The sequence below is a fragment of the Lutra lutra genome, chromosome 8, assembly GCF_902655055.1.
Source record: "Lutra lutra chromosome 8, mLutLut1.2, whole genome shotgun sequence".
Classification (NCBI taxonomy): domain Eukaryota; kingdom Metazoa; phylum Chordata; class Mammalia; order Carnivora; family Mustelidae; genus Lutra; species Lutra lutra.
In genome coordinates, this window is record NC_062285.1 from 136,063,995 (window position 1) to 136,090,179 (window position 26,185).

The 26,185-nt window shown below is 38.6% G+C and overlaps 2 protein-coding genes across 10 annotated transcripts in view; one reads left to right on the forward strand and one right to left on the reverse strand.

The window, feature by feature from the left end:
• Positions 1 to 16,254, reverse strand: part of ENTHD1 (ENTH domain containing 1) — a 103,215-nt gene extending 86,961 nt beyond the window's left edge. For 4 of the 8 annotated variants that reach the window (XM_047742414.1, XM_047742413.1, XM_047742416.1 and 1 more), the window contains exons 1-2: positions 16,156 to 16,254; positions 11,140 to 11,642 (exon numbers count right to left, since the gene is read on the reverse strand). In XM_047742414.1, the coding sequence (XP_047598370.1) occupies positions 11,140 to 11,488 (349 nt within the window). In that variant the 5' untranslated portion in view covers positions 11,489 to 11,642; positions 16,156 to 16,254. Of the gene's footprint in view, positions 1 to 10,093; positions 10,246 to 11,139; positions 11,643 to 15,603; positions 15,960 to 16,155 lie in introns of those variants that run through there. The other 4 variants (XM_047742415.1, XM_047742412.1, XM_047742418.1 and 1 more) reach the window with 4 other exon arrangements.
• GRAP2 (GRB2 related adaptor protein 2) overlaps positions 16,164 to 26,185 on the forward strand; it is a 67,155-nt gene continuing 57,133 nt past the window's right edge. Inside the window, exons 1-2 of one of the 2 annotated variants that reach the window (XM_047742421.1) lie at positions 16,164 to 16,557; positions 22,166 to 22,314. The gene's annotated coding sequence lies outside the window, so the exon portion shown is untranslated. Of the gene's footprint in view, positions 16,558 to 22,096; positions 22,315 to 26,185 lie in introns of those variants that run through there. The other variant, XM_047742420.1, reaches the window with a different exon arrangement.

Sequence of the window (26,185 nt, forward strand, 5' to 3'; positions counted from 1 at the left end):
CTGCCTGCTTGTAATCTCACTCTCTGTCAAATAAATAAATAAAATTTAAAAAAAAAATGATCTCCAAAGACCAAGCAGGGTAAATAAAAATAAACCTATATGTAGAAAAACAGAACATTTAGGATAATGAGAAGCTCTTAAAAACTATCAATCCAGGGACGCCTGGGTGGCTCAGTTGGTTAAGCCGCTGCCTTCAGCTCAGGTCATGATCCCAACGTCCTGGGATCGAGTCCCACATCAGGCTCCCTGCTCGGCGGGGAGCCTGCTTCTCCCTCTGCCTCTGCTGCCACTCAGCCTGCCTGTGCGCGCACTCTCTCTCTCTCTCTCTCTCTGGCAAATAAATAAATAAAATCTTTAAAAAACAAAAAACAAAAAAACTATCAATCCAAAAAAAAAGGTACTAATCCCTTCTTTGGACCACTAGTCAGCTGTTCAGCCGGCAAACATTTATTTGGCATTCCACCAAACCGGGTGAAGAAACAGGGATACCAATAAAGTCACCTCAACCCTCCAAACCCGGCAGTGCAGTGAAGGAGACTGACAAGTACTTGAGTCAGACAGCCACGTGCTTCGACAGGTGTGTGGACAAGGTGGATGGGCAGGAACTGTGGAAACAGGGCAGCTGGCAAAGCCCTTCCTAGTGAATGGTTGCACCGAGCGTTATTTGGGCATGAACATACACTGCAGGAAATAAAAGTAATAAAAATAAAAATATGCCAAGGACTAATTGTATTAGCCAATATTGACTGATGACTCATTAGTTTCCTGACTTTCAGACATTATCTCCGGTCCTCACGAAGTCCATTTTACAGATGAGAAAAGTAAGTTTAGGGGGACAAAATCTTTCCCAAAGTCATAAAGTCAATAATAAGCTAGAGGGTAGAGACTGGCTCTATAGAAAGCCCATAATATAGACTTCAATTTCTTTGACTGAATTTAGCATACAAATGTAAGTTTTTTTTATTTGATGAGAACCTTGAGAAGAGAATGTGTTGACACATCCCCGAAGTGCTAAACTGGTTATTCTCCCTTGTTTGTTTACTGTCCTCTGTTATCCACGCGTGTACAACATATTAAGTGGAACGTGGGAGGACTGGCTGGACTAGCGTATTTAAGTTTAAATAAATTTCGTGGTTTGTCTCTTGCTGTCGTGATGACCAATGACTATATTTGTTCAAAGGAGCAAAAGGTGATCCAAAATATTCAACTGTTTCAGGTAGAAAGGTTTTGTTTGAACTCACAGTAATATAACTCTTAAGTAACTTGTAACAATAACAGAACAGGCTTATGAGGACCCAAAGCCTGTATTTTTGCTTAAAGGAAATTCATCTGTTTATCAAAACTCGAATATTTGTTACAAGAGATCACGGTTGTTCAGCAGCTTGTGTTAATTAACCCACCTCTCTGAAAACGAGCACATCTATCTTGCAGTAATGAATCCACCCACCCATATCCATCCGGGTGGGTCTGATGGTTAAAGAATTCTGACGACTGCTGTCTGACAGCTAGAGAGAGAAAATCAAGTCTGATGCATTGGGAAGCTAGAGTCTGTCCACAGGGCTTAGCCACTACCCCACATGCCTGGGAACTGCCGGTCTCACCCCACCCCCAGCCCCTGTTCTGTCCCTTCTGTAAAATAAGAAATATCCTCAGATTTCAGTTAGTTGGGTTTTAGTCTTTTTTTTTTAAGATTTTATTTATTTTATTTGACAGACAGAGATCACAATTAGGCAGAGAGGCAGGCAGAGAGAGAGAGAAGAGGAAGCAGGCTCCATGCAGAGCAGAGAGCCCGATGCGGGGCTCGATCCCAGGACCCTGGGATCATGACCTGAGCCGAAGGCAGAGGCTTTAACCCACTGAGCCACCCAGGTGCCCCAGTTGGGTTTTAGTCTTAAAGCAGCCAACCAACATCTAAAAAAACTCTTTTACATTTTTAAGTATTTTTTTTTTTTCTTGAACTCACTTTCCAGCTGTCTTGGCTCTTTTTAATTTAGTACAGTCACCTTGAAAGGGAAATTCCAATCATTCCTTTTTTTCTCCTACTTTCCCACATTCCCTCTTTCTCTAAACCTGATGTCTTCTCCCCTTCTGTGAGAACCTGAACTCAAAAAACGACCTCCTCCTCCTCAAAATACATGTAAACATATAAATGTATATTATATTATAAATATAAATATATAAATGTAAAATACACAAATTTATAAATGAATCACATCGTCTAGAGTCCTTGCTGTTCACATTTTAGTTTGTATTAACTCTGGCTCTCCAGGCTTACTTCCTACTCTTAGACATTATTTCACTGAGCAAATGGGTAGGTGATTGGTAAGGGCCAATCCTGGAGGCAGAGAGGCAGCCTGTACAAAATCAGCCATGGATAGAGTGTGAAGCATCTAATTCCTCAAATTAGATGACTGATAATGACAGTGGAAAATAAAATGGCACTAATGTCACCAGTGCACACTATGTTACTTCTAGTAAAACTGCTTAACATTATTTTTTAAAAATAGATTTTATGTATTTTATTTGAGAGAGAGTGTGAGCAAGAGAGAGAGATGGAGCAGTAGGGGGAGAGGGAGAAGCTGACTCCCCACTAAACAGGGAGACTGATGTGGGGCTTGATCCCAGGACCCTGAGATCATGACCTGAGCCTAAGGCAGAGGCTTTTAATCCACTGAGCCACCCAGGCGCCCCTAAAATGTACCTTTTAAAAGAAATCTACTTTTAATTTAAATATGAGTGTGTGTACATTAAAATGGCCATTTAAACAAAATTAACTGCAATCTCATGACTTACCTAATTGAGAATAAAGAAGTACACAAATCTATAATGCACACATTTCTGAGAACCTGAAATGGTTTTATAAAAAGAATGCCATAATTTGCATAAATAAATAATTTGATGGTATGAAACATTCAATTGGGTATTTTTCAGACAATTTTAATTAAGTTCACACTAGTAGTTTAGTGAAACTTTGCTCAGATATTTTTAAAAACTCAATTAGAAGAAGCTGTGTAGCGTAATAATAGAATAGGACTAAACAGTATTAGGATATATGAGCTTTAATCATGTTCAGTTATCAATTAGCTATGCAATCTTTCCTAAATAATTTAATCTGAGTGTTAGCTCCTCATCTCTGTAAGAGAGATAACACATAACTTTCATTCCGCTAAGATGCTTAAAGGCTCAAATGAGATACCATACATGAAAATGCTCTGTTATTAAAATCTAATAACCCAAACAACTAGATATCTCATGGAAAAGAATGAACTTTACTTCTACCTCACAATATACACAAAAGTTAATTCTAGATCAATCACAGACCAAGCTAAAACTGTAAGATGTCTGGAAGAAAACAAGAGAATTCCTTCATGGCCTCAGGGTAGGCAAGCTTCTCGGACAAGACACAAAAGGCATCAGCCATAAAAGGAAAAAAACACACTGCACTCCACCAAAAGACATTTAGAAAGTGAAAATGAAAAGACAAGCCACAAACTTGGAGAAAATACTTGTAATCCATATATCAGACAAAGGACTCATATCCAAAATGTATGAAGAAACCCTACAAATTAAATAAAAAATAAGCAAAAAATAAAAATTGAAAATAGGCAAAACACTTGAATAGGCAAAAGACATTCATATGTCCATGAGTTTTACAAAAAGGTGCTCAACAACTCTTCAGGGAAATGGAGACTGAAACAACCCTATATACCCATCAGATTGGTTAAATTTTAAAAAAAAGAATAACAGTATTTAACAACTGACAAGGATGTGGAGCAACAAACTCTCAAACACTGCTGGTGGGAGTGGGAAATGGTAAAAACCACTTTAGAAGACTTTAGTTGAATATACACCTGCACTATGACCCAGAAATACTACTCCTAAGCATATGCCCAACAGAACTGAATACATACAGCAACAAAAAGACTTACATAAGAAGGCTCATAATCGCTTTATTTATAATAGCCAAGAACTATACACACACCAAATGCCCATCGACAGAAGATGGGCAAACAGATGTCATATAATGGAATAGGACTCACCAATAAACAGGAACGATACTGCTGATAGATGCAACAACATGCCCGAGTCTCAAAATCATTAGTGGAGATAAAGGAGCCAGAGGCAAAAGAACACATATGTTTCCATCTGTATGAATTTCAAGAACAAACACAACTAATTTATGCAGCAGAAGAAATTAGAATGGCAGTTGCCTCTGGGAAGGAGGGAGAATTGACTAGAAAGGGGGATAAAGGAACTTTCTGGAATGATGGAAATGTTCTTTATCTTGAACAATCTCGAAGTTGGTTATACTTACCAACATTCATCAAACTGTACACTTAAGATCCATGCACTGTTTCAGGTAAAGTACCTCTAAATTTAAAGCAATGTGTTCAACTGTCAACCTAAAAAACCCTAAAACTATACTATAATACAGAGTGTCCCCAAGACTTGGAACAGTGAAAATCATGTATTTATCATACATTTTTTTAGTTTGATATTTAGGCCGGCTGCTTTAAACTTACTTCATCTGAAAAGCTGTCTGGAGGTTGAGGAAAACCATACTGAGAACATTATTCGAAATGTTAACTAACAAACTATTTGAAAACAAGATTCTCCTCTTCCCCAAGTTTTCCGAACTGTTTTCTCAACTTTTCCCCCCTATAGTACGGTTGCTTCCCCTTAGCTATGGGAAATACTTTCCAAGACCTCTACTGGAAATCTGAAACTGTGGAGAGTATCAAACCCTATATGTGGTTTTTTTGTACACATGCATACCTATGATGAAGTTTAATTTATGAATTAAGCACAGTAACAGATTAATAACAATAATAAAATAGAACAATTATAACAATATATTGTAATAAAAGTAATTATATGAATGGGGTCTCTCTCTCAAAATATCTAATTGTTGTTCACTCATCTTTCTGCATGTGGTAATGTGAGACAATGTCTACGTGATAAGATGAAATGAATGGCGTAGGCAGTGTGTTATAACACTAGGCCACTACCAACTTTCTGAACAATAGGTCGGAAGGTGGATCATCTGCTTCCGGACCATGGCTGACCACAGGTAACTGAAACTGTGGAAACTGAAACCAGAGATAAGGGGAGAATACTGTAATACTTCTATTAATCACTGGGCAGGGATGGTGTGATAGGCACCCTTGTAATGTTGGGAGATAGAACACGGACAAAGCAGACATAAAATAACCCTGCCCTCGTGAAACTTACATTCTGGTAAGAAGAGATAGAAAACAAATAAATACTAAAATAAAATATGTCCAATGTCAGATAAGAAAAGCTACTAAGAAAAGTAAAACAGAAAGTGGCTAGGGTATATCAGTGCGAAGAGTGGGGTAGAGCTGATTTTTTCATAAATAGGATAGATATAAAGGGCCTCACTAATAAGATGACTTTCTCAGCAGAGATCTAAAGTGTGTGGGAAAAGCAGTGCAGGTAACTAGGAATGAGTACTCCAGGCAAAGGGTAAAAACCAATCAAGGAAATAACCAAAAGGTCTTTTTTCTATAATTTGTTCTGCTTTTATCTTTTTTCTTTGCCTTTTCTTGATAACCTGTATCTCAGGTAGGATCCAGCTATAGACTACTTGGATCACTGCAATTTCTCTTTCATTAATTTCTCAGCATAAACTTCACTCTCTTTTTTTCTTTTCTGATCCAACAAAATCATTTTTACTGAGCAGTTTTTCAATGATGGCATTTCTTACCTCAAATCTCCCGCTCTTTTTTATGACTTCTGCTCAATAAAAATTTACTGATGTCTAGTATGTACCAAGGCCTAATTGTAAAAAGATGATTGTCATATGACATATACCCTCAGATTCTAGTCAAGGATATATTTGTACATATAGATGTATATGTATACACACACAGGCATACATACACACATACACATATATACCAAATGGATATACTGTAAAAACACACACACTGATATTATTAATGAAGAACTGCAGCAATTAATTCTGCCCAGTGAGGAAAAGAAGAGATCATTGGAGATATAGAGGAAAAGACCTCTGAGCTAGGATTTGATGACTAAGTAGGAACTCAACAAACATACAGCAAGAAACGACTATTACAAGGAAGAAGAAACATCTTAAGCATCAGCTCAGAGAGGTGGAAGCAAATAATCTACCAGTAATGCTAGATGCAATGTTAGATTGAAGACTAAGAAAATAAGAGTAGAAAGGTCAGTTGGGAACATGCTAAGGGGCCTGACTTTATCCTGAGAGCCAGTGGTTCCCAAATTATTTTGACTGCATACCCAACCAGTAATAAATTTTTGTGCATACATCTACCCTCAATATATATATACATTTGTTTATGTATAAATTAAATTATGCCAAGAGCTACTATTCTAATATGTTACACTCATTAGAAAACAAACACAAAAAGATAAATGCATAAAAGATAAAAATAAGTAATATTCTTGTCCTCTTGGTGCTACCAAATCAACAGGAGTATTTACAAAATCTAAGGTAGTATACCTGTGCTTACTTCTTTGACGCTAAGCTCAACTGTTAGGAAATCTGAGAGACTTTTATGATAGTGAATTTAAACATATCTAAATATACCATACTTTGTACATAGAAATGGTATAAATGCATAAATGTTTGTTTATAATTTCATGCTTATTTATTTTCTCTCTCAAAATAACTCATAAACCCTTTAGAGCAGGGGCTGATCTACTCTTTCCACTTAAAAAATCATTCTGTAACAACAAAAAAAAAAAATCATTCTGTAAAGTTAAAAAAAACAAAAAGATTATATCCCATTCACTATCATCCAAAATATTATGCCTTTCTAAAACCTAATTCTTGGGGAGACAAAATCTTAATTAGCATTTTATTTTAAGTTTTAATAATAAGTTTAATCCCCATGGAAATTGATGCCTTTACAATTTCTAGATTAAGAAACACAGCATGATCAAAACCCAAGAAGATTTTCTCTAATTTCATCATTAAACCTCAAATCTGGGTGGCTCAGTTGGTTAAGCACCTGACTCTTGATTTCAGCTCAGGTCATGGTCTCAGGGTCATGAGATCGAGCCCTGTGTTGTCCTCCACACTCAATGTGGAGTCCACTTGAGATTCTCTGCCTCTCCCTCTGCCCCTCCCCCTGGTTGTGCTCTCTCTCGCGCACTCTCTCTCTCTAAAAAAATTAATAAAAATCTTTAAACCTCAAACCTGACCTTAAGTAAACAGTTCAAAAATAAAGAGGATGCACATCATAACCAAGTGGGATCTATGCTAGGGATGCAAGGCTGGTGCCTACATGGAAATCGATCAATGTAATACACCAGATTAATAGAGTAAAGGGAGAAAGCACATAATCACCTCAACAGATGCCAAAAAAAGCACTGGACAAAAGTCAACAGCCTTTCCCCATAAAAACACTCAATGAACTAGGCATAGAACTCCTACACCCTTATGATAAAAAGCATCTGTGAAAACCTACACCCAACATCATACTTAATGGTAAAAGACCAAAAGCTTTCTTTAAGATCAGGAACAAGACAAGGATATCTGCTCTCACCACTTCTATTCAACATTGTACAGGAGGTTTTAGCCAGGGAAATTAAGCAAAAAGAAAAGAAATAAAAGGCATCCAGATTGGAAAGGAAATGTAAAACTATCTCTATTTGCAGATGACATGATCTTGCAAGTAGGAAATCCTAAGGAATCTTTAAAAAGTAATAACGATTATAGCTAATAAACGAGTATATCCTGTGTAGCAGGATACAAGACCAATACACAAAAATAACTTGGTCAGTTGTATTTCTATACATTAGCAATGAATAATCTGAAAATGGAATTAAGAAAACAATTCCGGGGTGCCTGGGTGGCTCAGTGGGTTAAGCCTCTGCCTTCAGCTCAGGTCATGATCTCAGGGTCCTGGGATCGAGCCCTGCATTGGGCTCTCTGCTCAGCGGCGAGCCTGCTTCCCCCCCCACCCCCCTCTGCCTGCCTCTCTGCCTACTTGTGATCTCTGTCAAATAAATAAATAAAATCTTTAAAAAAAGAGAGAGAGAGAATGAAATACTTGCAAATAAATTTACCAAAAGAAACATTAAGACTTATGTACTGAAAACTACAAAGCATGTATGAAAAAAATGAAAGGAGGCCCTAAACAACAACAAAAAAAGAACATCTTGTGTTCTTGGAGGAACTGATGTTGTTAAGATGGCAATATTCTCAAAATTGATCTATAGATTCAATGCAATCTCGATCAAATTTCGAGTTGCCTTTTTTACAGAAATTGACAAGCTAATGCTAAACTTGAATTGGAAATGCATGGGACCCAGAAAGTCCACAACAATATTGAGAAAGAATAAAGCTGGAGGACTCAAGTTTATTTCAAAGTTTATTACAAAGCTACAGTAATCAAAATTGTGTGGCATGGGGGCACCTGGGTGGCTCAGTGGGTTAAGCCTGGGATTAAGCCCTGCATCGGACTGTCTGCTCAGCCGGGAGCCTGCTACCCGCCTCCCCTCTGCCTACTAGTGATCTCTCTCTCTGTCAAATAAATAAATAATCTTTAAAAAAATTGTGTAGCATGGCCTAAGGAAAGACGCAGAGATCACAGCACAGAAATGAACCCTTACATCTATGGTCAGATGATTTTCATAAGGCTGCCAATATAATTCAATGAGAAAAAAAAATAGTCTTTTCAGAAAGTGGTAGTGGGACAACAGGATACCCACATAAGAATGAGGCTGGACCTCTACCTCACACTATACATGAAAATTAACTGAAAATGGATCCAAGATGTAAATGGAAAAGCCAAAACTATAAAACTTTTAGAAAAAAAAATAGGTATGAATCTTCATGACCTTAGATTAGGCAATGATTTCTTACATATGACACTGAAAGCATAAGCAACAAAGTAAAAATTGATAAATTGAACTTCATCAAAATTTATTAAGAAAATAAAAAGACAACCTATAGAATGGGAGAAGATATTTACAAACCACCCTCTGGTAGGGGTGTTGTATCCAGAATAAATAAAGAACTCTTAAAACTCAACAATTAAAAAAAAAAAAACAGTTAAAAATGGGCAAAGGATTCCTACAGACAGTTCTCCAAAGAAGATCTATAAATGGCCAATAAGGGCATATCAAGATGCTCAACATCATTAGTCTTTAAGGAAATGTGTATTGAAACCACAATGAGATACTACTTTTCACATTCAATAGAATGGCTATAGTCAAAAAGATGGACAATAATAAGTGTTGACAAGGATGTGGAAAAACAGGAACCTTTTTACATTGTTCGTAAGAATGCAAAATGGTGCAGCCTCTAAGGAAAACAGGTTACTGGTTCCTCAAAAAACTAAACATAGAACTGTCATTTGATCCAGCAATTCCACTCGTAAGTATACACCCAAAGGAGTTGAAAGCAGAGACTCAAACTAACACTTGGGTGATTTCATTAATTGCAGCAATATTCATAATAGCCAAAAGGTGAAAACAACCCAAGAACCCACCAACTGATAAACAGATGAACAAAACGCGATATGTTTATACAATGGAATGTCATGCAGCTATAAAAGGAATGACGTTTTGATACACCCCACAATACAGATGAACTAGAGGACATTATGGTGTGTGAAATAAACCAGACAGAATAGGGCAAATACTATATGATTCCACTTATGTGAGTGTACCCAGAATAAGCAAATATACAGAGAAAGAAAGATTAGAGGTTAGCAGGAGAGTCATTGCTTAATGGTTATGGAGTTTGTCTAGGGTGATGAGAAGTTTTGGAAGTAGATGGTGGTGACGGTTATGCAACATTGTGAATGGAATCAATGTCACTGAACTGTACGCTTAAAATGAAAAATTTTATTTACATCTTATCGCAATTTTTAAAAATTAATAATACACCTAAAGCCACAGGATCCTATACTTTAAATGAGCAAACTGTACAGCATGTTGAATTGCATCACTATAAAGCTGATTTTTAAAACAGGAAGAAAAAAAAAGAAAGGAAATCTGGGTCTATAAAAAGGATATGGGAGACTCTTAAATGCATACTGTCAAGGAAAGAAACGAGTCAGAAAAAGCTACATACTGTATGATTCCAACTAGATGATATTCTGGAAAAAGCAAAATGATAAGTACAATGAAAAGATGCATGGTTGCCAAGGGTTCCAGGCAGAGGAGAAAGAACTAAGAGGTGGAGCACAGGACATTCTCAGAGCAGCGACGCCATTCTGCTTGATACTGGAATGGTACATACATGACAAGCATTTTTCAAAACCCACAGAACTGGAAAACACAAAGGGTGAACCTCAAGGTAAACAGAGGACTTTAGTTAATGTATTAACACTGATTTGTCAACTGTAACAAATGCACCCACTAATGCAAGACGTTAATAGGAGAAACAATAGGGAAGGGATAGGGAACGGTATGTGGGAACTCTGCTCTTTCTGTGTAATTTTTCTATAAACCCAAAACTGCTCTTCAAAAAGTCTATTCTAAAAATGTATACTTAACACAAAGACTACACTGAATTTTATCCTCTTCTCATGATTCCTAAGACGATTCACTTTAAGCACAAATTCTAATTTTACATCAGACAAGGAGGAAGTGCTGATTCTTCCAGCATTGTAATCCAGACACTATCAAACCATCTCAGTTCAGTACTCCACATGCCCTTCCCCTCGTTCACCCCCTTCCTCCACCCCCGACAAAATTATGACCTAAATTTTTGAATTCATATAAGTACTTTCATCTAGATCATCTTTGAAGATTCTGTAGTCTTTGGAAACGCTTCCTTACATTTATGACTGAATTCCAGTCTAATTATAATTATGAATTATAGTGACATTATTATACCAAGCTGCCATGCCTCCTGTTTTATTCACTTTGTTCATTTTCTATTAGGTATCATTTTATCAGGAAGCTAGGTGTGTTAGTTTTACACATCTTTTTGGGGGAAAAAAACAAACAACTGTTCTCCAAGACCCTCAAGCATCAACACAAAGGGAAGCTATAACTGTCCCAGAAGAAAGGTGGCTAAAAATTTTCAGGACAACTTTTCCCCAGCTCCTGGTTTAAAATGATCCCCTGCCAAACCTCTAATCTTTATTGGCACGCTCTATGCATTTCTTTTACCTTGGTCTTTTCCAGCTTCATCAATGTGTTGAAAATCTTTCAGTGTTTGAAGGTTACAGAACCCCTCTCTGCAATGCTGAATAACTTTCTTTGATCCGTTCTTGATGAGATAATCCATCAGCGTAAGGGATTTATATACATGGCGCCAGTTCTTCCCGTGATCGTTGAGTCTCTGCCATAGCATACTCATAATCTCTGACAGAGAAATTGTGTTGAAAGTCAGGTCACTGATATCTAACATTAGAGAACTAGAAGGACCCCAAGGGTCATTAGAAGTTGCTTCTCTGACTTTTATTTCAGCATCTGAGTAATTTTTCACAAAGTTTTTCACTTGCCTCCTGAATGCCATAGGTAAGACAAGTTTGAAGGTGAGATGGGGATGAGAGCAATGGAATAGGAGTTATGATAATTGGTTTATAAAACTCTTGAGAGGTAATTGGTCCCCAGTTCTGCTGCTCCCAAATACAAATGATTAATCTCCATTTTGATGAGACGTCAATTTCCTGCAAAGCAAAGCACAAAAAAATATGTACATTAAATGCTTTTTGAAATGTCTATAAAAGACCAAGTCAGTCTGAAAAATCTAGGTTTACTTAGAAATCAGCCCCTCACTTACATCAGCCAGAATTGAGGCAGCATCTAAATTCTCCTAGCAGCAATATGGGAAAATCTCTCATAAGGGATTGGTCTATATTACTTAAAGAAATATACATGGTCTTTCTAGTCCTAAAAATTTCTGCAGAAGATAGCATTCGGCCTCTTTGGCCAGGAATAAGACAATTTTAAAACATTACAGGACAGTGGGCAAGTTAGGAAAAGAAAATGGGACTTGTACTCTGACATTCCCTGCCTAAGATTTGTTGTCATGTATAAAAATGGTATGTCTTGGGGCGCCTGGGTGGCTCAGTGGGTTAAAGCCTCTGCCTTTGGCTCAGGTCATGGTCTCAGGGTCCTGGGATGGAGCCCCGCATCGGGCTCTCTGCTCTGCAGGGAACCTGCTTCCTCCTCTCTCTCCGCCTGCCTCTCTGCCTACTTGTGATCTCTGTATGTCAAATAAATAAATAAAATCTATTTTTTAAAAATGGTATGTCCTAAAGGTAATTAGGATGGTAACAACTGCGTTGGGATCATTATGTGACCCTATGGTTGTATTCTTCTTAGAACTACACGTCACTAGAATCGGATCTAAATACATTCTGCTTTCTTGTTAACCTGAAAGTAGAGGGCTGTCAACTATTAACACATGTACTTGCACCACAGGGAACCTGACATCTAACTCATGGTACCCTCGATGAGTATTTTAGTACCGGTAAGGTTAATAAGGTTCAAGGAAAAGGATAAATTACTTTCTTTACTGGGCCTTAGGAAAGGAACTATGCATTTAGGAGTAAAGGATGTCAGTACTATGATTCAAATCCGGTAAAAATTTCCCTAAAAACTGGAGTGATCAGCATGTATCTGTCACATTCCAAAACAAGTACACACAAAGAGAGGCCCATTTAGGTTGATACAAAATACATTAAAACCTAAAGGAGGTCTGCAGCCCCCAAACCTTAAATGAAGTTTATGAATGATCAATTCACAGGTCACATGAAACCATTTCCTACCTTCTTTTTCACTGTTTCGCATTAAGGTGGGTTAGTTAGTTTGCAATTTCCCTGGTGATTCACCCCTAATGGTCACCAACATAGTATACTAAATTGATTTCAAGCCCTGACAAGTATCCAGACCCAATGAAACCTCGATGATCTATAATCAGATTTTACAAGAGAAACTGCATGCACAGAAAAGAAAGACATTAAAATCGTAACAAATTTGTCTTGTTTTCAGTTTTGTTTCTCTGACTTGACCTTCACAGCTCCTAGCTCAGGTCTGATTAATTTCTGTGTATGTATTTAAGAAGACATAAATTTTCAGAAGCAAACTATATGAGCTATCCTTTCTTTTTCAAAAAATAAGAGAAAGGGTAATTAACCTTTTTTTTTTTGGTAAAAGTATAACACATCCTCAAATAAGTAAGATGGAAAATGTATCAGTTTAATTAACATTTCTCAGAAAGAAACTATCGTCAACCCTAGGAAGAAAAAGAGAAGTTGTGTGTTTTCACAATTTTGATTTTCTCTGTTTGCACTTCAAACACAGGCATTTTTATCTGACTCATTCCTGCAGTGAAAACCAGACTTGTAATGTGTTTCAATAAGCCATTAAAATTTTCAGTCGTGAGTGTTTTCTTTTTCTACTGTCTTTTTTTCCCTTCCAGCAAGCTCACGCGATGCAGAGATGCACTGTGACATTGGCTTAGAGAAACAAATATTGATCTGTTTCCTCACAAGTCTATTAAAAAAAACAAACCTGTTAGAATCATTACCTGCTGGAATTGAACAAGTCATTAAAACACTATTTTTTGTTCTTTTTTGGTGATACTACATTCTGGAGAGACAAAATCCTAATTTTTAGGTTTTCCTATATTCTCTATCTTGCGTTTTAAAAATGTTTTCTTAAATGAAACTTCTGCCCCAGGAAATTATCCAATAATAGGCTTCAATCCAATAGAGTAGTTTAAAATGGATGTGCGTAACATCATACTGAAATTAAATACCCAACCATTAAAAAAAAATTAAATTCCCAACCATTTAAAATTCCCATTTTAGTTTAAATTCCCAACCATTAAAAAAAAAACCCACAAAGCAAAAAGTCTGGCTGAGTGAATTAATACCATTTACTAATGCATAGTACTTTGTGACATGACCATAGAATATGTAAGACACATTCTACTATTGTTATCTTTTCAGATTAACAAGGAGTTCAGTTGGTGTTAGTGGTAAATTATATGTTGGTCTTCTGTGTTTCAGACACCTGACTACATGCAAATGTTCAGTTTACTCATACCACTAGAAACTTGAGATTGTAATTACAGCGATGGGACATCTAAGACAAAAGTGGTGCCCAAGAGGGTAATTTTCACACCTGAATCTTGGTTGTCCGGCTACCCAAATCCACAGAATATTTAGAAACGGAGGCAAGTTAAGATATTCCATGTTGCCAATCTGGGTCACCTACTCTGAGAGGCCTTCAGTAAGCACACTAGCTACTCAGATCTTCCCATATTCTTTCTGCACCTGATTTATTTCCTTCATGGCACTTACCATGATCTGTACCTGTGTATTTGTTATTTGTTTCTTCACCACCAGACCAAAAACTCCATGACAGCAGGGACCATGACCATCTTATTTACAAAGCAGTATAATCCTATTGCTTAATAAGTACCTAGAACATGGTAGGTACTCAAGAAACAGGTGCTGAGTGAATGCCCAAATGACTGACAGATTCTGCTTGGGATAAACTTGCATTGATTCAACAGCTTTGGATCAAAACCATGACATTTTAAAATTATATTCCAGCCTTGTAGTTGTCAAGTAAAATTCTAGAGTTTAAATATTTTCAGTTCAATCAATAAATATTTCTTGAGTATCTACCATTTGTATGGCTTTATGTATGATATAAGCAATTTAAAACATGATTCTGACACTCAAAAACCAGTGTTTGATTAAGGAGCTTAAATAATTCTCCCTTAAATAATTTAATTCTCCCTTAAATAATTCCAAAATAAACACATGATGAGGTAAAAAAAAGTCTCTTGGTTTCCTTTTCAGACTTATTTTCATGTTTTGGCAAAGGCTGTTTCTTCCCCCCAGCTTTTCCTTAACTGTAACAGGAAATCATTTAAATTATCAAATGGCTTTGTGGAATTCAAACTCAAGGGCTTTTTTTTTTTTTTCAGACTTTTGAAGGGTCACACCGTGTCTGTACCATGTTACGTGATACCCACAGTAAGGTGTGGGGCCGCTCTGAACAAGCAAACACATTAACGTGACCGCAGCAAAAACTTGTATATGTCTGGAACAAATAAAGACAAAATGCCTCATTTCAATTCGGGTCTTGCTGCCAAACGAGTTGGGGGGAAAACTGGTCTTCAAAATTCTTTGGATATCAGAATTGAAATAAGGAACTGAGGAGCTGAACTGACTTTACCCAAAGACCTAGGACAATAACAGCAGCATGTAAGAGGCTGAGTGTGAGAGGCATCTGGAAAGACACATTTAGGGTAGAGAGCAGCTTTCCTCTTTGTACAGGTTCTGCCTGTAAACTTAAGTTTACTCAGGAGAAAATAAGCTCTGGCCAAGATTGTTGTGGGAGAATGATTATAGAGAATACCATGGCATTAGGAGGTGTTACTGTTTGGATGGGAAGATTACTGCAAGAGGCAGAGAAATCAACTTTTTAGAGCCCTCCTGTGTGTTCATTAATTCATTCCACTATTAGTTCTCTGGAGTTCACCATGTGGCAGACTCCATTCTACAAAATGGAAAAACAGGTATACAAGACACAGTCCCCATCCTCTGGAATAAAGGGCTACTCTCTTTCGAATGCTCATAATGTGCTCACACCTAGGCATTCACCTACCTCATCTCATTACTTTAATTAGGATTCCAAAGGCATGGACTTGAGGTCCTGCTCTGCCATTTCCTAATTCAGGCTCAACAACTTCGCCGAGCCTCATCATCTGCAGCATAAAGAATAATCACCCCATAGAAAGAACAGCTGAGAGGAAGAAATGAGATGCTTGAGAAAGAATTTTGAACATGAAGGGTGAAGGCTCAGAGAATCAACTTCCTGTAGATAGCGCCTTTCCTTGGCCTTCATTTCTTCAGAATGACCACAGTGTACAAGGCAGTCCCCGTGCCAGGTCCAGAGCCACTCAGATGAGCCCGACTACGGACTCCCCTCGGAAAGCACAGAGTTTACTTGGAGCGGAAGTCTGGGCCACACAGAAGCTTCTAGAAGGAGGGAGTGTGACACGATGGCGTCACACAATGGGGACCTTCCCTCACGCAGGTCGTAGTGACCTCGGCCCCCTCTCGTCCGCACGCAGTCAGCAACGGCACCGCCTGAGACAAGAGGCAGAGACCAGACCCTTCCACGCCCATCTGAAGCCCCCAAACAAGAATCTACTACCTGAGGGGAAAGTCCTGCCACAGTGTCGCGAACTTTTCCCGCTCAAATTCAAGCTCCTCGTTCCTAGGCTGATCACCTCCTGTAGCTGGGGCCAAGCGCCCACGCCCTCACCACTTCCGCTTCCTCACTTCCGGGTCCTCACTTCCGGCCTCTCTGGGGTCAGGTGTCCGGTGCTCCTAGGGCATCTAGCAAGGGGGGCTCGAGGAATTAAAATGACCGAGTTCTTTCGTGGGGAGGGGCGGATATCAAGTGCAATGAAGGCACATGTCTTCGTTTAACAGTCGCTGGGGCTGTGATGCTGCCCTCAGGCTCCTTTCAAAGAAAAATTTTACAACTTGTGTTACTAATGTATTTTGATGAGACGGTGCCCGCCGCTAATCTCCACCTCAAACAACAAAGAAGGTAATGGTCTTTTGCTAGGGCCGAAAAGAGTTGTGTGTGTGTGATGGGCAGTGATGGAGTGTCTCCAGGGAGGGCCTCGCATACCACTGATGAGTCGTCGTTGAAATATTTAACTGATCTTCAGTGAGCGCCCCCTCTGTGCCAAGCACCCCACCGAGCTGTAAGGACCCAGAGCTAAAGCATGAGTTTACAGGCTAGTGGAGGTGACAGGCACCCTCACGGAAGACTGTGACAAGATATGTATCTTGTAATAAGAGAGGAGAGAGCATCTAATTCTGCCAAGGAGTTTATTAAGGGCAGGTTTCAGAGAAGACTTTACATCTGTATCTTAAAGGATGACAGGGAGTTCACTGGATAGACAAAGTGGAGGAGGCCATTAGAGGCAAAGGACACATCATGTGTAAAGGCTTGAAAGCTGAGAGAGCCTATTATCTTGGTAAAACTACAAGTACTGTAGTTACTATGGTTGTCTCAAAAGCTATTAGTGGAATAGCAGAGAGAGATGAAGTGGCAGAGGAAATTCAGATCATGAAAGACCTTGTCTGTGCTGCTAGGTGACTTTATCTGGTAGGCATTGAAAATATAATCAAACCCATGTTTTAAAAGCACGTGGCTGGCTGTGTGGACTGTGTCACTATTCCACCAGGGTGGAGGGAAAAGACTTAGACAATAGAAAAACTCTTCATAGATGAAAGTAACATTTGTTTTTAGCTCCTACGACTTCAATCATAATAATTATTATAATAGATATCATGATCGATACTGAAGTGTAGTTAGGTAATTATGATATAAAATGGTGGAAGATATGAAAGAAGTTGGTGTGTTTGAAATACTACTTAACTGGCTATCATATAGTGTAGTGGGCATAGTAGCCAGAGGGAAACTAAAAAGGGTGGCCTGGAAACAGATTGTTCAGGGCCTTGAATGCCACGCTAAGGTGTTGTTCTATAAAATAGTGGGGGACAAACAACAAATATTTTGTTTATATAGTGAGTTATAGTTTATAAAGATTTTTTCGAGTCATAGCTTATGTAAATTTCAAAGGAACTCTGAAAAGTAGGTATAATTATTCCATTTTACAAATGAGGAAGCTGATTTGGGGGAACATGCATTCATTCTACATTATTGAGCACCTGCTAAGTGCCAGGCACTATGCTGAGCTATGGGAATACAAAGAAGTAATAGTCTAATTAAAAAGACAAAAATAAATTAGCAATTATAATAATGCTTTGGGAGTAAAAAGAGGATTTGCCTAAATCTACATAATTAGAGAAGTCTTCCTGGAAGAGGTGAACTTGGGCTGAGTTTGAAGGAACAAATAGGTTCTTACATGAATTGCTCAATACATGAATTGCTCAGAAACATTCAACTAGCAAGCGATTTAGCTAGAACTTGACCCAAATTTGCAGTGTCCAGTTCTGTGCCCTTTCCTCTACCCTAAGGACTAATTTTTGGTTCTTAATGTTGAGCTCCACCAATGTTCTTTTTTTTTTTTTAAGTATTTTATTTTTAAGTACTCTCTACACCCAATGTGGGGCTCAAACTCACAACTCCAAGATCAAGAGCTGCACGTTCCACCAACTGAGCCATCCAGGCACCCCTCCGTTGACATTCTCAGTCACAAATCATAACCTGTTACATTTTGAAAACATTGGAGATCCATTTTTTTCCTTTTTAAACCCATTCATTGCCTCCTTTTAGAATGAATCTTTGGGTGTATCTGAAAGGATGTTGACAGGCTCAGCAAAACTGTAAAGTGTTACCTACCTAGTGGAATTAGCTTCGTTAAAGTAGCATGTGAAAGGTCCTTCTTCTCTGCTTTCTTCCATTTGGGGGCACCATAATTTAGTTGCACTCTCTAAATACGGGCATGGTTTTACAATAATAACTTGGTGTGTTGTTTTTTTTTTTTTTTTCCCTGTGAACTCAGAGTTTGATTAAAGTGAACAGAGTTTTCTTCACTTGGTTTCCAGGAAACCGTTGCTCCTTCTCATCTCCTTGGCTGGTTTCTTCCATTTCTCTGACCTCTCAACTTTGAAGGGGTCTGTTCTCTATCAGTATTCATTCCCTGGGTGGTTTCATCCAGTTTCATTACTTTAAATAACCTTTTCTCTCAACAGCTCTCAAGTTTTTATCTCTAGCCCTAAACTCTCCTGACCTCCAGACTCATATCTATCTTGACACCCCCAGTGGTATGGCTCATAGAAATCTCAAACTTAATACGCCGCAAACCAAGCTTCTGATCTTTCAAGCTTGTTCCTCTATCTCAGTAAGGACACATCCTTGCTTCTGGTTTCTCAGGCCATGAGCTTTGTAGTCATCGTTGGTGCCACTCTTTGGCTCTCAGACTTCACATCATATAATCAGCTCACCTTTAATGCAGGGTGGCCAGCAATGCAGTTGGTAGGTGATAAATGGTTTATTGATCCCACATTCTAATTCATGAAAAAATAATAATATTTGTGCTTCCAGACTCTCTGGTCACCCCATATATTCAGAATGTAGTCATTTCTCACCACCTCCACTTTCCACCACCTGTCCTAAGGTGTGCCTTCTCTTGTCAGGACAACTGCAGTAGCCTTCTAACTGGTCTCCCTGCTTCTACCCTCGCTCCCTTACAATTTAATCTCAATACAGTAATGAGAGCTATTCTAAAACCTAACCCCAAATTAGACCATGTTCAAAATCTTCCATTGGCTCTCATCTTAACTCAGAATGAAATCAAAGACCTTGCCATGGCCAATAAGGCCCTGTGTGTTCCAGGCTCTGTTCCCTCTCTGACCTCCATCATGACTGCCCCCTCCTCCTTACTCATTGCATCAAGCTTGCTTCCACCAGAAGGCTTTGTACTTGCTGGTCCCTGTACCTGCCTACTCTTTCCCCAGAGAGCCATCAAGCTGGCTGCCTCACTTTGTTCTGGACTTAGCTCAAATATCCTTTGATCTCCCAATAAAATTGCCACCCTCCACCTGGGCTACACTTTCTCTAATTCTTTCCTCATTTTATGATTCTCTGTAGTAGCACAACTATCTGACATACATAATTATTTCCCTCTCTGCCAGAAGATAAGATCCAGGAGGGCAAGGACTATATTTTGTTCACTGCTCTATTCCCAGCCCCTCAGGACAGGCCTAACAGACTAGGTATTCAAACAGTATTTACTGAATGAATGAAACAAGAATGTCTGAATCTGTAGTATTGAATGAAAAGTACACATTTTACCATAAAGGTAAATTAAACATAATTATGTATAAGAGGTTCTGATATTAGCAGTGACCCCTCAAATGGAATTGCTAAAAAATTGCAAATAAGTATGGTTTTAAAAGAAAATTCTCAAGAATAAATAAAAAAATAAAAGAAAATTCTCTATCATGAGTAAGTCCACATTTCACAGATTCTTTTTTTTTTTAAAGATTTTTTTATTTATTTGTCAGAGAGAGAGTGAGAGAGAGCGAGCACAGGCAGACAGAATGGCAGGCAGAGGCAGAGGGAGAAGCAGGCTCCCCGCCAAGCAAGGAGCCCGATGTGGGACTCGATCCCAGGACGCTGGGATCATGACCTGAGCCGAAGGCAGCTGCTTAACCAACTGAGCCACCCAGGCGTCCCGATTCACAGATTCTTGAATCCTCGCAATTTTGCTGATATTTTCTGAGTGTCCCATGACTGTGAGGACTGAACTAATGGCATTCTCATATTAGAGTCTTTACTCTTAGGTTCTGCCTCTGCACTTGTTCAATGACAAACATCCGTGAAATAAACCACTAGAGTGGACTTGCTGCCCTCTCCGTATGCTCTGTAACACGTCTGTAGATCATTACTTGCTGCCGAAATAACTTCTCTTTGAGATTTTCCTGTATTGCATTTCTGCCCCACACTTGAAAGGGGAGGGGTTCTATTCTGCTCCCCGGGGGGATAGTACCCTGTGGAAAAGTAGCTTCCTCATTAGGATGCAAGCTGAGAACTCCATGATTCTTCCTCTAGAACACTGTTTATCTTTCCTCCTTTCTTCACACTCTCCAGCTGTGGGCATTTAGGACCTCGCTGATCAACCACTTCAATACCACTGACTTGGGATTCGCTCCGTGGCCAGAGGATTTCAGTGTCTGACATCTAGCTATGAAGCTGCTGGGCATCATGATATTGGGTCCAGGAATGCCCTTAGACCATGAAGACTGAAGAACACTGAGGCCCACATTAATATGTTTATTGTTTTAAAGTCAGGGACATGCTGTTGCCTTTAAAATTCTATCTTTATAGCATGTGGAAATAGTGAGAAACCTGTCCAGACACAACTCAGGTTTAAGAAAATTGAACAAACTTGCATTAACAGAAAGAAAATCCTGTATTAAGGAGTTAAGAATAGCAAATTCTTTCCTTTAACTCATTCAATAAATATTGAGCACCTACCGTGACCAAAGTACTCTGATGATTTCAAACCACATTATTCTTTTCTATTTCAATGAAAGTGTTGAGCAGTTATTACCAAGGAGAAATCAACCTCCCCAAAAGGAAATTTCTAACAAGATTTAGGTATAAAAGGGGCGAAAAGATTTAAAAAAAAAAAAAGATATCATCTCACCATATAGAATAAGTTTAAATTTTAGAACTCCAAACTGAGTCTTCTATGATACCTTCCTTCTTAGCCTTCAAGGAATTAATGCTGGGAACATCTCGTGAGCCAGTATTTCCCTTTCTTTTGGGCTCAAATTCTTACTGGAGCCACTTAGCTACAGTAAGGAGGCAGTGTGGTAGTGTAGCAGGTGGCAATGTCTCTTAGTCGTGCAAAAGATGCATCGTTGGCATCCATTTCTAGTAAGAGCAAAGAGAGGAAGAGGCCTTCACAAGTTACACTTGGCATGGGACCCTAAAGGGAAGGAGGGCTCTCACAAATTTGAAGGTAAGAACTAAGGAGGTTGGCAATGACAAAAGTCTTAGGTCAGTGAAAAATCTTTAAATCCCAGAAATCCTTTAGCCCAACCAACTCAGAAGAAAGGAAAGTCCGCAAGATCTAAGGAACCAGTCCCCGCTCTTGCCTGACTGGCAAACCTGGGGTTAGAAGTCATCCTGGTTCAGAGATTTTCTTCTTTTGTTTTTTGTTAAGGGTCATGTTATGGACTAAGAGTAATATGGGCTGAGTGCACTAAGAAAGCATCTTCTCTGGGATTTTAGCTCTGTGCGTGATCCCAGGGTGATATTAAATAAGTTCCCTGAAGAAGTCCTAAATTTTTCTCTGGAATCTCGGATGTACTGGGAGAGAATGAGAGTTTTCCTTCAGAGCAGCGGCCTATTGATGCATCGTCTCCAGGATTTGAAATTTTCGTATGTGAACAGAATCGTTCAGAGGGAAATTGTTAAAATTGAAACCAAGCATATAGAAGCAAAAGTGCTTCAGAGAACCTCCTGCATTTTAGTTCAACTCTGGCAGCAAGAAAACAAAACCACATAATGTAAGGCTCACACCCAACTCTCTGAAGCCCTGTTTCTGCTAGTTCCTGTGTGGTTTGCCTACAGACTGCAGGGCTGGCTGGGGGCAGTTTGGAGGAGGGAGTAAGAAGTAAGGCAGGAGGAGGCACTATTAATGGATCTGTGAACTTGTACGCTGTTTTAGTGTGGTCCTTGGAAGACAGCACAACGTGGATCTGTACTCTGAAATGCAGTAATTTTGATGTTTGACTTTGTCTTCCTTCTTGGAAGAGAAGATACTATTAACTCAGTGTCAAAGCCAAGATATAGACTCGATCTCTTCTCTTCAAAAAGGTATGTCATTAGACAACATCGGGCCATATACTCTATAGAGATCTTGAACTGTTTTATAATTTGCAGAATGTTCTTTATGAGTCAAATCTAATTACAATGAATCCCATGGATTCTTGAAATATTGCTACTCATATGTTGGTCCATCCGCGAAGGTCTGTAAATCTTTTGCTGTAACAATGCTTGTGGGGATGGGATTCGACTTCCAGCAAAGGAACTTGTTCCTTACCCAGCCCAGCACACAAAATTCTCCACTAATTGGCTTCTGAGCCATCCCAGGGGGAGACTTTAGACCCATTACAAAGGTAAAATCCCACCTCTCCTTAGTCAGCCTTGAAACCCAGTTGAGGGTGGGGATGAAGGTCTGGGCAACAATGAATGAATATTGGCCCTGGGGGGGGGCAGGATTGCTCTCTTACTTACATCTCTACTTCTCTTAGAATTTATGGTACCTTTACAAAGAACACCACTTTGAACTTCTTTACAAAAAGAGAACTTTCTGTTGAAATAGGTTTTGAGAGAGTATTGTTTATTTTTGCCTCTTTATTAATAATTAGCACCATATCCCTAAGATGGTGTCCAGTTCAGGCATTGAGTCTGAAGACAGCTCCTCCTTTGTGCTCTTTGCCCCAAACACTCTTGAATATGAGGGTTGAGGTTATCCACCAAGGACTCCACTAACTTAAATATACTGTGTTTATACAACTGGAATGAGGCCTTGTTAATAAGGTGTATGTAACTTAACCTGCGCATTACTGAAAATACTCATCCCCAGATAAATTAAGAGGGAAATGTTTAGGATCTAAAAATCTGATGAAAAAGATTACATGTGCTCATGTTATGTCATCTGAGCGTAGGAAATCTCAGGCTGAAGTATCTTTTGTTCCATAAAGCTGCATTTATCATAGACTGGTAAGTTCCTTAGTGGGGTCCCCCTTTTTTCTTTCTTATTTTTGGTTTCAGAAGGAACATTTTGCGTAAGTAGACACTGCTTGAACAACCCAGTATTATTTATAAAACTTCATGTTTGTAATATAATTTTAAGGCAAAGCTCTTTACAAAAGTATCCACTATTAAATAAAGAGCACTGTGTAAATACAGAACCATCAAAGGGCATTTAAATTTCAAGTTTTAAAAATCATGATTTGTACTCCTTTTGATTTGTTTTTCTGTTAAGAGAGAAGGCCTGTATCATTGAATAAAACTACCTTTTTAGACTGGACTTGGAGTGCCTTCCTTAGAGGAAACTGTAAGCTTGTTTCCCTTAAATTGTAATAGGTTTTATTTTTTTTAAATGACTTTACTGAAGCAGAGGGGAGGGATGCTATTGATTTGCTCAGTAGCGATCTGAGTAATATCCCTATTGCTAACATAATATTCTTTTGAGTATCTTCCGCATCTTACGCCCTGATGAAAATCTCTTTTATTCTTGTATTTCAGTTGTTCTTTTTCTACTTCACAGGGATACTATGAGAATAAATGAGCTCATATAGATATATGAAGTGCCTTAGGAAAAAGGCACTATGAAAATGCAAAATTGTATCATTATTAAATATTTCTTTGAATCTTTATCATTTTCTTTCTACTTTTATACAAAATATATCTCACTTACCACCTGAAGTCACCTCTTTTTTTAGAACCATTGCCTTCTGGAAGAGTGAAAATGATCCCCAATTCCCATAAGTTTATTGATTCTCAGAGAATAATGCCCACTGGTGTTGGTGCCTTGTGGCACTCACGCCTTACCTTAAGCGGAACTTGCCTCTTTCCCTGAACCAAAAAAGTCCACAATTGTTCAAAAATGTGTCATTGAGTGGGATTCCATCAGGAATTCTTAAATAAGTAACGGTTCGCTGCTGGTTTAGTCCTGGGGCCAGATTCTTTATTTTCATGCTCTCCTAAAACAGATTCAAAATGTGGCAAGAATCTTTGTGATGTTATTTGAATCAAAAGATAAAGTTGATTGGCCCCCATTTTGTCCATCTCAAGATTTGCTAAAGCATATATTGATCTGGAAAGGAAGAACACGGCCTCATGTGTTCATTCTTTCTTCCTTCCTTCCTTCCTTTCTTTCCTGGGATCTTGAAATTCTCAGGAACAAAATAAATTTAACAAATAAGCACTTATAAACATTTATTGAGCTTTCATTATGTACCAGGTCCTGTATTAGGCCCTAAGCACTCTTCAGCATTGCTATTAGGTTTCAGTAAGGTTGGACCAGTAAAAATTCAGTAAGTGATTTTTAGAAATTTCTTTTTAGATATGTATTCACAGACAATCATTATAGAGAACTAAAAGAAACTATTACTAAGTACATGAAGATAAAAATCTCATATGCTCTCCAAAGAAGATGTAAGACATTCATGAAGAAAGTGAAGAAAATGTCCAAACAAAAAAAAGCTGAAATATTAGTACAATGAATACCTCTATACTCACCTGCTAGGCTCACAAACCGTTATGTTTCTGCCATATTTGTTCCATCTTTGTGTATTTCTTTCTGAACTACTTGTAAGTTACAGACAAAGTGACACTTCGTTCCTAAATAATTGGGTACACATCTAAGAATGGGGGCATTCTCCTACAGAACCATAACAATGTGATTATACCTAAGAAGACAGACAGTAATTCTTTAGCATGATCTAATATTTAGACCATATCTAAACTTCACCACCTGACCTCCAAAGCTGTCTATACCTTTAAAGAAAAAAAGTAGGGTCTAATTTTTATAAAGAAAAACACATTTTGACATTTGGGCTTTATATCTTTTTATTGTCATTGGATTTTTTTCTTTATTTTTAAAAGATTTTATTTATTTATTTGACATACAGAGATCACAAGTAGGCAGAGAGGCAGGCAGAGAGAGAGGAAGGGAAGCAGGCTACCTGCTGAGCAGAGAGCCCGATGTGGGGCTCGATCCCAGGACCCTGAGATCATGACCTGAGCCAAAGGCAGAGGCTTAACCCACTGAGCCACCCAGGCGCCCCCGTCATTGGATTTTTTTAAAGGGTTAGGCCAGTTATCTTGAAGGATGTCCCACATTCTGGATTTGTTGTTGCCTCATGGTGTCATTTAATTTGCTCGTCTACCCACTGTATTTCCTGTAAATGCCCACGTCTGGCCTACGCATTGATTAGATTTCGATTGAATGTCTTTTATAAGGTGCTCCATATCGCATCTCATCAGGAAGCACAAAATGCCAGGTTGTCGCTCTATTTGTGACTCTCGGTTTGATCATGGCTCGCGGTAGTGCTCTCACTCCAGGGAGCTCTCATTGTAAAGGTAGTTTTTCCGCTTTTGCAGTTAACAAGTTCTCCGAGGGGGTGACGCTTCAACACTGTGGTAGTATCTTACTTCCCAACAAATGTCACCTAATGGCTTTAGGTGATAATCCTTGCCAAAATCGACTGCTCCACTGGGGATCATATACATTTTTAATGCACTTTGAAGAAGGATTAGACGTACAAATTCATCATTTTTAGCAGCAATAGCAGATATTATTGACTGTATAAATTCAGGCTATAATTCTAACAACAATAGTAAGTAACATTTATTGAGTGCTTGCTATGGGTTTGAGGCCTGTCCTCCAGCTACTAACTGGGCCAGATGGGACAAGTTAGTCTTTCTGTGCCTTAGTTTCTTAAGCTACAAAAACAAGGGTAATAATGGTACCTGTCTTATCGTATTGTTTTAGAGTCTCAATAGAGTTGACCCTTGAACAACATGGGTTTGTTTGTGCAAATCCACTTACACTCGGATTTTTTTCCTATAAATACAGTGCAGTACTGTAAGTATATCTTCCTTATAATTTTCTCTTTTTTAAAATATTTATTTATTTGAGGGGCACCTGGGTGGATCAGTGGGTTAAAACCTCTGC